At 42.7% G+C, this 18,011-nt stretch overlaps 1 protein-coding gene across 6 annotated transcripts in view; it reads left to right on the top strand.

The window, feature by feature from the left end:
* Window positions 1-18,011, top strand: part of LTBP1 (latent transforming growth factor beta binding protein 1) — a 406,323-nt gene that overhangs the window by 36,642 nt on the left and 351,670 nt on the right. For all 6 annotated transcript variants that reach the window (XM_040496475.1, XM_040496477.1, XM_040496480.1 and 3 more), the window contains exon 2: window positions 7,716-8,013. In XM_040496475.1, the coding sequence (XP_040352409.1) occupies window positions 7,716-8,013 (298 nt within the window). The remainder of the gene's footprint in view (window positions 1-7,715; window positions 8,014-18,011) is intronic.

Raw genomic sequence — 18,011 nt, forward strand, 5'->3', positions numbered from 1 at the left:
CCCAGCATTTATTTGGGTTTGGTACAAGGAGCAGACAGAGTTAGACCAAGATGTGTGACCTCATGCTATGTTTCTTGTGATCTGATATCACTTAGTGTTATTGAATAACTTCAAAGGGCAGCTGGGAATTACTGTGAAGACACACACAGCAAAGCCATTTCTCACCTGCTGTCTCTGATCACAGAAGACACAGTTAGACTCACATTTCTCCGCGGGACACATGTGGTAGACATGCTACAACTTGTTTGGAGAGAAAAGCAAGGGGCAGAGATAGTCACACTGTTGGCCCTGTGTGGGCTGGGATGGGTTTTAAATATAACTAAGAGTTACTTTTTTAGAATTAAAAGCAATAGAGGCTGAGCTTCAGGGCATGGGTTACTTCCTAAAAATACAATTACCAAACTTTTAAAGAACTTAAGGATCAGCTTGTCAACTGGAGTTGGACTCAAATATGGAAGAAATCAGAGAGTATTTGTTTGGGGTGAAATCTGAGAATTTGTTTCAAATGATGAAAGGGGTTTTTCAGAAGACCGACCTGGCAGCCAGGACAGAGTAGGATTTCTCTGTGTATCCTCCTCACCCACGTCTTGACGTTGGCTTTCTGCAAGCTTAGGGTTTGTGGACTGAGTTCATCCTGGTCATGGTGGTGCTTTCTGACACTGACCTGCCTCATACCTGTTAGAACCACCTGTTGGCACCACTGTGATTAAGGAACATGTTTTAGCTGCTTCAATTCTCAATTGCCTTTGCGGGATTGCTTTTAAAAATTAGTTCGATTTTGAAAAAATAGAAAAATACACAGAAAAGTACAAAGGGTAGAGTAGTAAATCCCTATGTAGGTACTGTGCACAGCTGAGCTAAGTAGCTTTGTTGTCTGTCTCCTGCCCATCTGTCTTCTAAGGAAAAAAAAAAAGGGCCAGTAAAGTGATTTATTTTCTTCTCTTACAGTGTTCTACTTCTTTCCAAGAGGTGATCACTGTCATGAATTTCGTGTGAATGTGGTACATAATTTTTTATGTTTTTGTTGATTTCATAGGTCTATTAAAAATGACTGACATTGTTTTATATGTTTAAAAGATTACACGGACAGTTATTACAATCATACAAAAAATAGTATTCCAAAGTATCATCATATAATTTACTTTCTTCAGTGAATGTTATTTTCATGATCCCTCCATGGAACTAGATGCAGATGTGGGTCATGATTTTAACTGCTGTGTAATATTTCATTGTATGAATATAATACAGTTTATCGATATCAGTATTTTCCTACTGTTACTGGTGTGCCATGAACATACCTGTATGTGTCTCCTTGAGCACATGACAGCAGAGAAGTAAAATCGCCGGGTATTAGGGTTTTCACATTAGAACCTTACTAACTATTGCCGAGTTGCTTTTTACAGAGGTGAGTATAAAATATATCCTGTGAGCAGTACATAGTAGTATTTAATTGAGTTCCCATTTCCCTAAATCTTTGCTAACACTTGCACCTCCAGCACAGAGCCTAACCCCAGGCTCGAACTCACAAGATGTGAGATCATGACCTAAGCCGAAATCAAGAGTCAGACATTTTTTTTTTTTTCTTCAATGTTTTTTATTTTATTTTTGGGACAGAGAGAGACACAGCATGAATGGGGGAGGGGCAGAGAGAGAGGGAGACACAGAATCGGAAGCAGGCTCCAGGCTCCGAGCCATCAGCCCAGAGCCTGACGCGGGGCTCGAACTCCCGGACCGCGAGATCGTGACCTGGCTGAAGTCGGACGCTTAACCGACTGCGCCACCCAGGCGCCCCTCAAGAGTCAGACATTTAACCACCTGAGCCACCCAGGCACCTGGAGGGATCTAATTTTAATTCTTTTAGTTGAATGCCTATTTTCCAACACGACTAAGTAGTCCATTGTTTCTCTACCCGTTTATTATATCTCCTCCATCACCTTGCACAACTCCATATTTTAGTCTGTTTGTAAGTTTTATGTTATATTGTATTGACCTGTTTCTCTGTCTCTAAACTAGTGCCACATTATCACTTAAAATAATTTGTACAGTCTTTTTAATCATTTATGTAGACACTTAAATTGAAAATAACGATAGATTTGTTTCTTCCTTCCAGTTCTTTGACCTTTTATTTCTTTTTCTTGTTTTGTCCTATTAGCTGCACACTACAATACCACATCAATTATTAGAGGCTATTATAGGCATTTAGACTTGTTTCTGACTTTGATAGGAATGCTTCTATAGTTTCCTCGTAGTATTTGCTGTATGTTTTGGTATGCTGTTTGTTGTGGGATTTGCTGTAGGTCCTATTTACCAGAACAAGGAAATCCCCTTGTATTTCTAGTTGGCTAAAGTTTTGTTTGTTACTAGGAGTAAGTGATGAATTTTATTGGAAGTTGTTTTGCATTCATTGAGATAAATTCTCATTTAATGTTCTAACATGGGAAATTCCATAGACAGATTTGTTGACATTAAAGCCATCCTTATATTTTTGGAATTAGTTCTGCTTGCTTTTCTGTTTCTGAAATAATATTTTACTTAGGTATTTTGTGCCTGTATCCTTAACTGATAGGTGTGTTAGCTTTCTTTTCATGTACTCTTCTTGCCTGATTTTGATATCCAGGTTTGCTATTCTCTTTAAAGGGCTTTGATTCTGGGGGCACCTGGGTGGCTCAGTTGGTTAAGCATCTGACATACTGGGTTCTGCACAGATGGTGTGGAGCCTGCTTGGGATTTTCTCTCTGCCTCTCCCTCTCTCTCTCTCAAAATTAATAAACTTTAATAAACAAAAGGGGTTTAATTCTGGGGACTGTACTGAATGTCTTGACTTTGGCAGGTCAGGATTGGGAATTTGCACCTTACAGGTCCTGGGGAGTTTGGCCTCATGGTGTTCTGCCCTGTTCAGCTTAGTATCAGGTGAATGCTCAGGGAACAGTCTGCAGTTCTCTGAGCTATTTCTGTGTGCAGGCACCTTGCAGAAGCTCTTTTGTTGTTTCTGCTGCATCTGAACCTCTTAGGCTAATCTCCTTAACATGCTTTTGCCCTGGAAGTTTAGTAACTTGTCACAGTTTCTACCAGTGCATTGTGATTTTTCTTTTCTTTCTTTTTTTCTTGATGTTTATTTATTTTTGAGAGAGATACAGAGCATGAGTCGGGGAGGGCCAGAGAGAGAGGGAGATACAGAATCTGAAGCAGGCTCCAGGCTCTGAGTTGTGAGAGCAGAGCCCAGTGTGGGGTTTGAACTCAAAGACCACAAAATTGTGACCTGCGCCGAACGAAGTCATATGTTTAACCTACTGAGCCACCCAGGCGCCCTGTGATGTTCTCTTCTGTTCATCCTTGACCAGCTTGATTAAGAGTGTCCTATCCCTTCAAACTTCTTCTAGAATACATCAGATCTGGGCTTCTGAGATGGTTTCTTTAACTGCAGATTGTTTAATGCCACTACAGATCTTCTACATTAGCAGAGTGTATTTTAATATTAATTTGTGTTTAAAAACATCTTTGGAGGATTGGAGATTTGATCGAAGATGCAACTTGCAAATGGAGTCTGGAGGTGTAGACGTCATCATGGAACGGATTAGGAGCCCACTGATTGTATTCCCTTTTCAGATGTCGTCAACTCCCAGCATCCTTTGGAAAGGTGTGGCTCTGCTTTCACACCAGTTAGTGGACCAAGATGAGGTTAAAGCTCCCATCCTAGGGTACTGGAAGTTCTACGTAAGCCAACTAATGGACCTGAGTTTATAATCTCATTCGGGACATAAGAGAACTTGTTGAGATCATTAATGACATGTGGCAGAGTATAGGGACTGTGATGTGAAAGATAAAAGGGGACAGGAGTTCAGGTGTCCAACAGATCACGGTGGGGCCGGTGGGCATTTGAGAAGGACTTCATGGAGAAGGAGGTGGTTTCACATGAACATGAGCTTGGGAGACGTGTTTTGGGACAGAGCACCATGTGCAGAGGTGGGGAGTGGTGGGCTTCTGTAGGGATGGGCAGGGGGCAGTGAGGGTGGAAGGGGGGCTTGGGCCAGGTGCAGGGGGTCTTGAATGTATCTCACGGGCAGCTAACTCGGGTTGAAAGTTTTTGAACAAAGGAGAAAAAAAAATCCAAAGAGCTGCATTTTATGAAACCCAGTCTGTCAGCAAGTCTGGATTAGGATTTTGTTCAAGTTTGGCTGCATGTTGCAATCACCTGGAGAGTTTAAGAACAACAACAACAACAACAAAGACAAAAGCAACCTAAACTGATGTCTGATCCCCTCCCCCAGAGATTCTGATTCAGAGGCTGGTGTCAGCCCTGGGTTTTGAGAGTTTTAAAAGCTCCGCAAGTGATTCTAATGTGTGGCAAAGCCTGAGAACCACTGCCCACCCCACTGATAATATCTTGATGTAGTGTTTACTTATTGTGTTGAACTACTTGTGGCTGGGCAAATGCAGAATCGACTGGTGGAAAAAGTGGTTTTAAAATACTTCTGTAACATTTATTTATAATTTTCCACATAGTTCATTGCTTCGGTTAGAATAACAGTTTTCTCATAAGTGCCTACAAATTTTTGCATTGGCCATGAAGTAGATGATGACATATATAAACTTTTGGAAGGGACCCATAATAATCTTGAGAATTTGGTCACATGGGAAGTTTTTTTTTTTATGCATTAAAAATAAAAGGGCAGCAACATAAAACAAGCATATTTATCACAGCAAGAATTCAGACCTGGGGCAATGGAAGATTGTGCACTTCTTTTTTTTTTTATTTTTTAAAATTTTTTTTTCAACGTTTATTTATTTTTGGGACAGAGAGAGACAGAGCATGAACGGGCGAGGGGCAGAGAGAGAGGGAGACACAGATCGGAAACAGGCTCCAGGCTCTGAGCCATCAGCCCAGAGCCCGACGCGGGGCTTAAACTCACGGACCGCGAGATCGTGACCTGGCTGAAGTCGGACGCTTAACCGACTGCGCCACCCAGGCGCCCCGATTGTGCACTTCTGAAGCGCTTCTGGCGGCTGCCGCCGCTGGTCCAAGCACCACACTTTAGCAAGTGCCACACGAGAACCACAACGACATGGAGTCCCAGTTTCCTAGGAGAAACGGCTTGATAAAATGTGGTTGCAGGACATGAGGTTTGCTTTTCTTTTCATGGCAGGTGAGGGGCTTACCTTGGCATTGAGGGACTCTGACCCACCCCTCCCTTCCCTGACCCAGGTCCAGCCAGCCCCTCCTGTCTGCATGCTCCAGGAAGCTGCTGTCAGAGCCTATGGGGGGTTAGGTGGAAGGGAAAATTGTCATTCTCCTTATTCTTTTTTGTTTTTAATTCTTTTTTTTTTTAATGGTTATTCATTTTTGAGAGAGAGAGAGAGACAGACGGGTAAGAGACCACAAGTGGGAAAGAGGCAGAAAAGGAGGGAGACACAGAATCCGAAGCAGGCTCCAGGCTGTCAGCACAGAGCTCCACCAGGGCTCGAACTCAGGAACCGTGAGATCATGACCTGAGCCAAAGTTGTATGCTTAACTGACTGAGCTACCCAGGTGCCCCCGTGTTATTGTTCTCTCAACATTTACTGCAGAAGGGTGGTATCATATATAGTCACACTACTATATAACATGTTCTTTCTCTTATGGTAGAAAGTTTTTATAAGTTTAAGGTCTTTATATTATTCTTTCCCTGCCTCTCACATGCTACCAAATTTGTAGAGTTAAAAAATCTCTACCCTTTGATGCTTCGAATCCCTCTTTGTCCTCCTAAAGACAGGTTCTGGTTGTATATCCTCAGTGGTATTTTGGAAAATTTCATGATTGGCCCCCATCTGGGCACCAACTTTCGTACGCTGCTCTGTGCAGCCTTCCTGGTAGATGAGGGGACATTTGCAGCACACCTTGGGAGGGAGGAGAAGCGGAAATCATTCTCAGATGTTAAAATGAAACATGTTTCTAATTGAAAGCATGAAGAGAATGTATACATGAAAGTGCCTGGGGGGGGGGGGGTGATCTTTGGCAGAGGCTCAGCTCTGAAAGCCCCGTCCTGTCCTCCCTCGTGGCCACTTCTGTTCTCTCTGGGTGGAGCCCATTTCCATTTCTGTGACATTCCATAAATAACCATGGCCGAGTAGGGACCCAATGATCATTGGTTGGCCCGGAAAATGCTGATAAATTAGAATCCTGAACCCTGAAAGTGCATAGTTTTGGACTTAGAATTCTAGAAGCCTAATTTGGGAAGAGCTCTTGGGGACCGTTTTAGAACAAGCAGTTACTGCCCTCCTGCCCCCAAACATGTATAGGTACAGAGGTTAAGGTTAAATAACAAGCTAAGGTCACCTAGGGAGCTGGTTGCATTTTTCTTTGCTTTTTAAGAATCCCTTCCCACTTTTGGAAAATTTGCCAGCCTATTCTGACACTTGGCAGTCATTTCTTATCATTATTTTCTATAACTAATGGGAATCATTGTAGGAAGATGGGAAAGCTGCTTCTCTCTTTTCTAGAAAATCAGGAGGTTAAAGGGCTTTTAGGTCTTGGTCATTTGGCTCATCCATAGTTAAGCTTCCTCTTGTTCATATCCCTCATCTATTTTGTAAATGTTTATGGACTGAATCTGGCATTTCATTTTATGGGCGTTGTAGTAGTGTGATCTGCTTGAGGACCAAGGGTTTAATTTAAGTCAAAAGTGGACTGATAACAAAATCAGTTGGTGTAAATGAGTGCATTTGGACACATAAACTGAAGGAATCCTGTCCATCAGCCTCTATAACATTAACCTAATGAAATTTAAGTCGGTAACATCTCAACTTCTCTGGGACCTTGCCTGTGATGAAACCCACTTACCCATGACCCGTAGCCCCGCTAACTTTGAAACTCTGGCCACAAGTCTTGTGATTCCGAGTATGTGCATCCTAGCAAATAGGAGATAAAGGGCTTGCTTCTTCTTGGTTGCCTTTCATTGTAAGATTAGGAATGGTGTACAGGGCACTGGCTTTTTGAAAACAGAAGTATAAAAGTGTATCTTGGATGATTCTCAACCTCTGTATCCTTCAGTCATGTAAAAACAAAAAAGTGAGTTAGTCTGCATTTCTGAGTCAGTCACTTCAGGCTCCGATAGCTTGTGCAGGATGAAATTTGTAGCACTTTTTTGGGGTTGGGGATTGGACTTGGGCTTATCACATCTTATTTGGGTACCTGAAATTTAAACTTAAGCCACTGAGCACAATTTAAAAAGAAAGGCAAAGCATTTTCTTAAGTTTTCCATTGCTTCTGATGCATTTCTGAGAGGCAACTCTAATGAAGTGGTTAAGAATGATGACGTTGAAAAACACACACACAAAAGCAAAAACAAAAGAAAGATGATGTTGGAGCCAGTTCACTTGGATTCAAGTCCCAGCTCTTCTATTTACTCATAGTTGTGTGACCTTTGGCAAATTACATAACCCTTGTGTCTATTTCCTCATCAGTAAAACAGGCAAAATAAAACCTCTCCTTACCGCGGTTGCTGGGGAGGGGGGTGGCGTTCAATTTGTCGATACGTATTAGAACCGCCTGGCACCTGGGAAGCCATTAATAAATATTAGCTATCATTGTCATCATTGTTGTCCTTGTCATCATGTCTTTAAGTAAGGTTTTATTTTATTGGAGAGCGTTGTGGTGCTGATGTTAAAAGCCCTTGGAAGGACTTATTAAGTCTCCAATGCTTTTCTTCAGAGTTGTGTCTTCTGTTGTCTCCCTGCAGCAAGCTGTGTTCCACCATGCCAGAATGGAGGGATGTGTCTCCGGCCTCAACTCTGTGTGTGTAAACCGGGGACCAAGGGCAAAGCCTGTGAGACAGCAGCTGCCCAGGACACCTCATCCCCAGGCTTTGGAGGGCAGAGTCTTGCGGCTGCTTCCTCCTGGGTCCCTCCTGAGCAAGCAGCAAAGCACACTTCGTCTAAGAAGGCAGACACTCTTCCAAGAGTCAGTCCTGTGGCCCAGATGACCTTGACCCTCAAGCCGAAGCCTTCCGTAGGACTGTCCCAGCAGATTCATTCTCAGTGAGTGTTTTCAACTTGCCTCTACTCAGGAGCATCTTAATTGCTGTCCTGGGAGATTGCTTTCAATCACTCTGCCTTTCCTGCACAATTGGTAGAAATCACTTGGGTAATAGTGTCTCTTCTTTCTTTAAGGTTTTACATGTCATGCTTCTCCATCACGTCTTTTGAACATATTTGGTATGTGTGTTTAGCCTCTGCAGGGAAGATTGACTGTAAGCATGAACCAAAGCAGTAGTGAGGATTAGAGGGATCAAGGTTGGACTGGAGGAATAAAGAGAGTTGTTTCTGGTGCAGTTGTGAGTGTTACAACAATTCTTTTGGGGGTGGGGGAAGTGTCTAGAGTTTTGAAATAATAATTGAAGAAAGGAAACAGTGCAATTTGTAAAGATACATGGAAACAGCAGGAACTCAGCTTTGCGTAGAGAAGATATTCCAGATGAGAGCCCTGGGAAAGAGCGTTTCCCAACCTCGGTAGCAGGTTAAGTGTCTCTTCTATTAACACCATGTTTACCTCCCAGTTGCCACGCACGTCCATTTTTGGTGAATGAGCTCGTGTTCTATTTATGGGAACAGGGTTTTTTCTTAGCGTTTGGAAGTAAGTGCCATTCTGAATACAATGAGGACTCCTGGCTAAGACTGCTTACCCCTGGCCTCCTCCGAGGGGCCCGAGGAGGGGCTCCTGGGCTGCACAGGGTCCTTACACACATGGTTTCCTTTTAAATAGCTACTAGACATGGATCACAAGATGCAGAGTGTGCCACAACTCTCGCTTGTCATTTGTCTAGGAATGTAAAATACAGGAAGTTCTCCACTTGGAAATGGGCTTGACCCAGCGGTTCATTTGTAAGTCACTTGCTGGGAATTGTGAATACTTTTCCCCCCTAGAGACAGCTTCCACATGGTGATTAGTATCCAGTCAGCCCACAGAAGTTATTTAATCTGCTAGTGTAGATGAAATTATCCTAATTTATACTTCCCCTTCGAGTAGGCCACCTACTGTCCGTGCTGAGTGGGGTCTGCCTGCTTTTTCCTTTCACTTCTTATCCCCTGCTCCCCCCTTTTCATTCTGCTTTTTCTTTCCTTTCTTGTTGTCTCATTCTTCACTTCTACCTTGGTGAGTAGGTTTGTGGGGCTAGTTTGAAGTCTAACCACCTTGGTGGCATTTCAGTTGGAAAACATGTTCCGGAGCAAGAAGGGATGATGGTTCCAGCCGGTGTTCAATAGTGGCTCACTCTGTGCCCAGGACTGTTTCAGGTGCTTTGCATGTATTATTAATTCACAACTCGCAGTGACCCCGTAAGGTGGGTGCTGTTATTGACCTCATTTTACAGCTATGGAAACTGAGGTTTTTGGCAGAGTGGTTAAATAATTTGGTCAAGGTCACACAACACAGTTAATAAGTGAGTAATATTAACAAACGTTAGGCTTTAAATAGAGGCGGTCAGGATTCAGCTTCCATGCCCTGAAGGGTGGTAACTTTTTCTGTAAAGGGCCAGGTAATAAGTATTTTCAGCTTTGTGGGACATAGGGTTTCTGTTGCAGCTTCTCGCTTGTGCCGTTGTAGCACAAAAGCAGCCATAGATGATGCATAAATGAATGAGTGTGACTGATCCAGTAAAATTTTATTGACGGACCCTGAAATTTGAATTTCATATAAATTTCACACGTCACCCATGTGACTTCTTCTTCTTCTTTTGGTTTCTCCCCCAACCATTAAAAAATGTAAAAATATAAAAATTCGTAGCTCGTCGGTTGTACTAAAACAGGCGATGGGCCACCTTTGGCCCTTGAGCTCTGTAGTTTGCTGACCCTTTCTATAAAATATAGTGGTGCTTTTTTGTGCCAGAACATGAATGTAACTGTGTATCCTTGAAATGACACAAAGCTTTGATTATATCATAGCTAGACATCTCTTTTCCAGCATTGTTCTGGATCTTAAAAACAAAGAGCAATTCTGTGTTGAACTTTGCCTCGGCAATCAAGAGTCAGGTTACTGTGCATTGCAATGATTTTTTTCTAGCGTTATTACCTACATAAACTGTGAAGTAATTTACAAGCGACATCCTTCATCTTGAATATCACCATCTACTGTTAGAATTTGACCCTCTGTGATGTGTGTGTGTGTGTGTGTGTGTGTGTGTGTGTGTATGGCTTGTTAGTAAGAACCATATGTCAGAAGTCAGATAAATGATTCAACTTTTTTTTTCTTTTTTTGGTAGCAGCAGTATAATTTAGACAAGAATGTTGTGAGTCAAAGAGGTGGCTAAGGTTTCAGTTCTAACATTGCTTTGGAAAAATAAGTCTGTGGATACATTTGCTTCAGAGGCTTCATCTTCTGAATGAAGATAGTTTTTGTCGTGGCATTGTTACAGGGCATGTGTGTGTGGGTGTGCCTGTGATGTGCTTTTGGGTAAGGAGAAGGGGTGGCCCAAGGTGCTAACAATTCTGACCATTTCTTAAATGATTATTTTATTTTATTTTTTATTGTAGAGAAGGCGAGTGGGGGAGAGGGGCAGAGGGAGAGAGAGAGAGTCTTAAGCAGGCTTCACGCTCAGCATGGAGTCCGACCTGGGGCTCGTTCTCACAACTGTGAGCTGAAATCAAGAGTCCGATGCTTGATGGACTGAGCCATCCAGGCATCCCGATCTTGATACTTTCTTAATGAACGCTTATAGGTTGCCCTGTTATCTGGAGTATGAAGATGTAAAAGATCCACTTCTGCATTTAAGGAGGTTTTGAGATGATAGATGAGCTGTAACATGTGAGGGACACAAAGGCAGGAGGGGTGCAGTTGGCCCACAGGTGAATTTAGGTAATGATCTATAATCACCTGAAATCCTACTTAATCAAACTGCCAAGGAGCATACATGATAGGACTATTTTGGCTACTTTTAAGAAATGTAATAATTCTTAAGTCATCTTTTTTTAAGATTGACTGCTTTGCGATGTTTCAAGGTTTTGTTTTGTTTTTATCTATCGAAGAAGGAGATTGAGTTTCAAGGTTTTGTTTTGCTTTGTTTTTATCTATTGAAGAAGGAGATTGGTTAAGCCTCCTTAAAGTGCTTGTAGACACAAAGATACCTGAGATATCAAAATGTTTATTTTTTTAAATGTTTTTTATTTATTTTGAGAGAGAGAAAGAACAGGGGAGGAGCAGAGAGAGAAGGAGAGAGAGAATCCCAAAGAAGCTCCATACTGTCAGCACAGAGCCCGACGCGGGGCTTGATCTCACAAACTGCGCGATCATGACCTGAGCCAAGACCAAGTGTTGGAGGCTCAGCTGATGGAGCCCCCCAGGTGCCCCTCACACTGTGTATTGAGCGTTACATCTCTTATGTGGTGTATGAAGCCGTCTTGATCTCTTATCCAGCCAGGTGTTGTGGAGCATGCTCCATGTCCCGGGCACGCACTGTCTAGGGCCTCAGGCTGGAGCACTGAATGAATACACAAAATGCCAGCCTCCCTGGAGCTTATAGCCTGCAAAGTGGGAGACAGGTGGAAGTGGCATGATGAGAACATGTGAGAAGTGCTGTAGGAGAAAGTAAACCTGTGGGAATGGATGGAGAGTGCTGGGTGGGTGCAGGGTGGAAAGGCATGAGATCTCTAGTGGTTTTAATAGGCTGTCGGGGAGGACCCAATTGGGAAGGTCACATGTAAGCAAAGGCTTAAAGGATGTGAGAGCATGAACCGTGAAGAGTGCGTGCCTGGCACGTTTGAAGCAACAGTTAATTTAGGAAGACTGTGATGTTAAAACTACACATTTTAGGTACGTGAGTAGTAGTTGAATTGGTTTTACCTTTGGCCAGGTTAGTTTTAGACAGCTTGATTTAGAACCAGATACAGAGCTCTTGAGGAAATCAAAGGAAGGAGCAATTGTTTCCAGATTTTGGAGTGTTGGGGAAGTGGAGGTTCCAGGGATGGCTCTGGAGATGGCGAGCTTGAAAAGATGGTTAAATTTGGACACAAAGAACTGGATGGGAAGGGCATTTCCAGGAATGGCAATGATGTGCCATCAGAAAATATGGCATATTAGTGGGGTGCCTGGGTGGCTCCGTCAGTTAAGCGTCTGACTTTGGGTCAGGTCATGGTCTCATAGTTTGTGAGTTCGAGCCCCGCTTCAGGCTCTGTGCTGAAAGCTCAGAGCCTGGAGCCTGTGTCAGAGTCTCTGTCTCCCTCTCTCTCTGCCCCTCCCACACTTGTGCTCTGTCTCTTTTTAAAAAATAAACGCACATTAGAAAATAAACATTAAAAAAAAAAAAAGAAAGCATGGCATATTGGTTACCTACTGCTGTGTAACAGATCACCCAAAACTCAGCAGCCTAAAACAAACATTTATTGTCTGACATTCTCTGCAGGTGGGGAACCTAGGAGGTGCTTAGCTGGGAGATGTGCCTCAGTATCTCTCATGAGGTTGCAGTCAGCAGGGGCCACTCCACTAGGGCTGGAGAACCCACTGCCAAGTTCACTCAAGTCCGTGGCTATTGGCAGGAGGCTTCCCTCCTGGAAAGAGATTACTCATGGATCTCTCTGCAGAACTGCCTGAGAGTTCTCATAACATGGCCGGCTACTGGCTTCTCCTGGAGCCAATGATCCCACACTGGAGAGAGCAAGGAGAATGCCACAGTGCCTTTGTGGTTGTCAGTCTTAAAGATACACACGTTTACTTCCACCTTATTCTACTCATTAGAAGTGAGTCACTCAGTCAAATGCACTCTTTCAAAGGGAATGAAGTTAAGCTGCGCTGTTTGAAGGTGTGAATATCAAAGAGTTTTTAGACATATTTTAAAAAGACCACATTTAGGATATGATTTGGTTGGAACTTAATATAGATGCAGACTAGTGGTAATAAAAGGTTGTAAGGATTGGTTAAAAACCAAGGTAAACACTTAAGATTTCCACAAAACCATTCCAAAAAGAGACAACAAAGCAAGATAGAAAAAAAAAAAAAAACCGGAATAGAGAGGGAAACTATAGTTTAGAAGAGGCTTAAGTAACTCACTAATCACAATGTTTGGACTGTGTCTATCCTGATTCAAACAAACTGTAAATAAAAGTAAAAGATGATGATGATGTATGGGAGAATCATGAAAATCTAGACATTGGAAATTTAATGATACAAGAAATGATTGTTGATTTGGGGGGGCTGTGGTGAAGGACTTCTAGTTATGTAAGGAGAATGATATTAAAGTATTTGCAGATGAAATTGTTTGATGTATGAGCTTTGAAATTATTCAGCGAGTTGAGGTACAGAGGTAATAAGATTGGCTCTGAGGGGATAATTACTAAAGCTGGATGATGGGTACATGGAGGTACAGAACTCCATTTTTTTTTTTTTTTTTAGTTTATTTATTTTGAGAGAGTGCGAGTACTTGCCCAGTGGAGGGGCAGAGAGAGAATCCCAATGCAGGGCTCGATCTCACAAACCATGAGATCATGACCTGAGCTGAAATCAAGAAAGAGTCGGATGCTTAACCAACTGAGCCACCCAGGCACCCCCAGAACTCTATTTTTGATATTTTCTGTAAGGAAGAGTAACTACAAGAACAACAACAACAAACCAAAATAAAATTTCAAGTGGGAGGAATGCTGTGGTGTTTTTCTGCCTTGGAATGAAGATTCATCTGGCTGTAGTATCTGCAGTGGGTTAGACTTAGAGGTAATTAGATGACTCTGTAACAGGTGTAGCAGTGCTGGTAATGTAGAGGAAGGAAGTGAACTCAGGAGTGACTATAAATTAAAAGCCTTGGCACCTCATGGAATGTGGGAGGCAAAGGTAGAGAGAATGAGTGTGATCCAGACTTGGGACTGTGGGAGAAAGGAGGGGCAGGGGGGTCTTTCTGACACAGCTTTATGGATGAATTGCCGGGATTATCCTCTGTGTCCCAATAGTGGCTGTCAGTGGCTAACAGCTGGACACTTGGTCAGGTACTGGTTTGAAAAGACCTGGCTGGGGCATTGTGGCAGTACTCATTGCTGTAGTTGGTAGTTTCATTCATGCTTTTCATGGAAGGTTTGTTATGGAGGTGTTCCTTTTTCCAGTTTTGTGGGCTGCATCACAGATTCTCCGTGAGCTAATGAGAACACCACGTGATGCCTTATCTTCTTGTATACAGATCTTGGCAGTCACTTCTGATGCTTTGAACTTTTACTTGATAATAATGGAGTCTGGAAGGTCTGTACTAACCCTTCAGGTTACTCTCAAATTGCATCCTGTAGATGTTACTCACATGCAGCTGTACGTGTATTTGTGGAAGAATTGCCACTGTTAGGTCGCAGATGTATCTCCACTGTCTGTCTTGAGTCCTATATGCAAAAAGGTATTAATGCTTATAACTCCTAGCTGGGAGACTCCACTAAGGAGCAAAATTCAAAAACGGTTCAGCTTTCCAGAGCTTTTTCACCACCTGTCAGTGTCATCATTCACACATATATTGAAGTTGCCCATAAAAGTTTGTCGTCAGCCCTTAGTGCTGCTCACTGAGACTGTTTTGACTTGTGTGAAAGGTCTGTCTTTATCCTTGTTCGTCATGATGGATGCTATAGGCACTGACCATGAAACCACAAGGTGGAGGTCATGAGAGGCATTCTTGAGCTCTTAATGTCTTTTGGTCACTAGAGAATGTTGGTATAAATGACCACTGCTTTGCCAAATGGGGAGCTATTATCTGTGTGGTATAAGGAGGAAGCGCTTTTGCCAGAGACACTGGACCCCAGTCCCTTGTCTTTGAGCTTGAGAAGGAAGTCTGGTTTTACTCAGGATATGGATGTCAAATCTATCTAGGGAGCTCACATGTGTCCTGTCTTTTGTCTTCCCTGGTGATGGCTCTTTTCATCATCTTATGGTGTCCTGATGTTAGAAAGGATGGTGCTTAGTTTCTCTGGAAAAATAAGTTTTGTCCTGTCTCAGACCAGGTGAGGGGACTGCATTTATGTGATGGCACTGACTTATCCCTCTCCTTCATTCTCTTCGTCCCAGGGATGCGGTGAAGAGAAAAGAAGCAAGTGAGCAAATGTTCTTTTAAAAGACAGGAGTAATTCACATGCATTCTATATTTATCAAGTGAGCTCATAGTATGCCAGATATTTTCTAAATATAGGCAAGACTCTTTAGAATCCACATTGGGATGATGGGGTCCATTTTCAAAGTTCTTGAGAACTGAATGCTCTGCATTTACTATGGGTTGGTTGATAGGAAGCAGTGTTGAGTGATGTTTATGCTGTGGAGGAGAGGGTGCTCCCCTGTCCTTTATCTCTGCGCCGCTCTTAGCTTCCGGGCGCTGTGGTTGTGAGTCTTTTAAAAAACCCACAAACTATATGCTGTGATATCTACAGGGGTGGGAAGCTTGGTGTAATATTCTCTCCTAATTAACAGCAACAGCAACAATAAAATGTAATCTCATTCCCTTTATTTGGACTTTCTCATACTATCCCAATAGGTGGGAAAAACCCCAACTCATTATAAAAACTACACCAGTAGTTAAAACTTGGGAGAAGTTTCAGGCTTTTTGTAGCATGATAGTTGAGATTGGGATCTTTCTTGAACTTATTTAAAAAGCAAGGAAGTGATCAGGACTTGAATGGGCATTTTCCCCAAAGGATCTCTCAGTTTGGATCTCTCAGAGTAGAGGGGTGACCTTGCAGTATTGACCCCCATCCCCACCCCCCCGCCCCCCCACCGCTGATCTTCCTACGGGGTTCTTTCTGTGCTTCCTCTGCTCCCCATTGTCACAACACTTACTTCACAGTCTTTTGTCTCTTTATTGACATAGGTACACAGAAGGGCTACGATAAATGTTTAATACATTTTTTGAGGTTTTTCTAGAGAAAAAAGTCTAAATCCTTGTCTGAGTATTCTTTCATGAATACCTACTTATGTTGCAAGAAGTTACCTTTTTCTCTTGGAATATACTGTCTGCCTTTGTAAAGCCCTGCACAGTTTTGCAGAATACTTTGTATTCCTGTTGTGTCCACCTAACATGTCTATACGATGAAGGTTTTGATGCTACTTGATGATGTGGAAAAAAAAGGCAAAGTGGCAGAAAATTGAAGAAAAGGAACTCAGTCCAAGGATTTTAGTGTTCACTTTTTGACGCTTTAGGGATGGGTGAGAACTCACAATTGGAACCAGTGACTGATTTTTATCATTTTATATGCATACTTTAAACTTTTAAAAACAATTGAAGTGCAATTAAAATTACATACCAAAGAGTATACTAAAGTGCACACAGCCTCATGACGATCCTGAAGTGATAACACACTCCTGCATGGACCGTACACGTCAAAGAGTTGAACACTGACAGCACGACAAAGACCCCTTGTTTCCAGATCGGACCTCTTCCTCCTTTCCAAGTTGCTGTCTTGACTTCTTACACCAGAAGTCAGTTTCTCAACAATGTATGTATAAATGAATCCCATAACGTGTATTTTTTTCACTCATTGTTATGTCTGAGGTTGATGTATGTGGTTGTATGTGACTGTTGTTCACATTTACGTTGCCAAAGATCACTTCATCATATGAGTATACCATAATTTATTATCTGATCTGCTCTTGATGGACGTTTGGAATTTTTCTAGTTTTTGGTTCTTAGGAAAAATGCTGTAGGTAGGCATGTGTGGGAATTCCAGAAGAAGACCTTTGCGAATTCATCAGAAAACCAAGCCCAATTGGACATGGCAATGTCAAGGTTTGAGAGGGACTTCATAATCCATTGTGCAAAGTTTGATCATACTAGTATTTGTTGGTCAGCGCTGTTCTGTTGCTTAAAAAAAAACATGCACGTAGGGAAGATAGTGGGATGAGATGGTGTTTGAGGAGCCGGGAGCAAGGAACCTTTTCTCCTGAGTGGGACTTGGCAGGAAGAGTGCGCTGTAGGATGGGGGTGGGGGAGGTAAGGGAGGGTAGGGGAGCTCACTTGTGTGTTTCCGTGTGTGTACCCTGTAGAGTACCACGAAGAAGGCTTCACCAAGAGTTTTGAGATACAACTGACTGGGCTTAAGTTCTGGTGAAAGATAACATCAGGAATTGGAAACTCAAAGTGTGCAATTAAAAAGGGCAGCTGCTGGGCTAGAGTTTGCTCCCCATTTAATTGCTAGCAATTAGGCTGCTGTTTTGGTGTTGTGTAATAATTATAATAGTAGCTAATATTTACTGAGTGTTTATTCAATGCCAGTTCTCTTCTTCCTCTTCTTTTCTCTTCCACCTAAATTTTTTTTTCATGTTTATTTTTGAGAGAGAGAGAGACAGAGCATGAGCAGGGGAGGGGCAGAGAGGGGGCAGAGAGAGGAGACGCAGAATCCGAAGCAGGCTTCACACTCTGAGCTGTCAGCACAGAGCCCAACGTGATGTGGGCTGTGAGATCATGACCTGAGCTGAAGTCGGATGCTCAACCAACTGAGCCACCCTGGTGCCCCTCTCTTCCACTTTTAAGGACACTTGTAATTGGGCACATCTGGATAATTCAGGGTACTTTCCCCATCTCCAGGTCAGCTGATGAGCAACCTTGATTTCATCTGCAACTTTAATTTCCCTTTGCCCGGCAACCTAACATATTCATAGGTTCTGGATGTGCATGTCTTCGAGGGGCCATTATTCTGGCTATTAGAGCATTTTATCAAGTACCCAATCTTGTTTTGCTGATCTTTTCTGATACTCAAGAGTGAGCTATAATTGCAAGGGATAGTAAATAATCATCAGAGTACCCTTCAATTAATAGTATAGCCAGTCCTTATGACTGATAAAAGTTAGATTTAAGCCCTTCACGTAGATTGAAGGTCTAAATGTGGCCCCCACTGTTCTCTGCAGTCTTGGGACCAGCACCCTCAAGCACTTGTGGTGGCTGGAAGAGGGGAAAACCAAGAGCCTAGAGATGGCCAGGCAGCAGGAGGGGCCCTGGCTGTCTTTATGCCCTTAGTGTCATGGAGCTAGGGATTGAAAAGTCAACACCACTCATAAACAAGTATTTTTGACATCCAACGGCCCCAACCACTAGACAAAGTGG

Source organism: Herpailurus yagouaroundi, unplaced genomic scaffold (genome assembly GCF_014898765.1).
Source record: "Herpailurus yagouaroundi ecotype Mexico unplaced genomic scaffold, PumYag 188, whole genome shotgun sequence".
Taxonomy (NCBI): domain Eukaryota; kingdom Metazoa; phylum Chordata; class Mammalia; order Carnivora; family Felidae; genus Herpailurus; species Herpailurus yagouaroundi.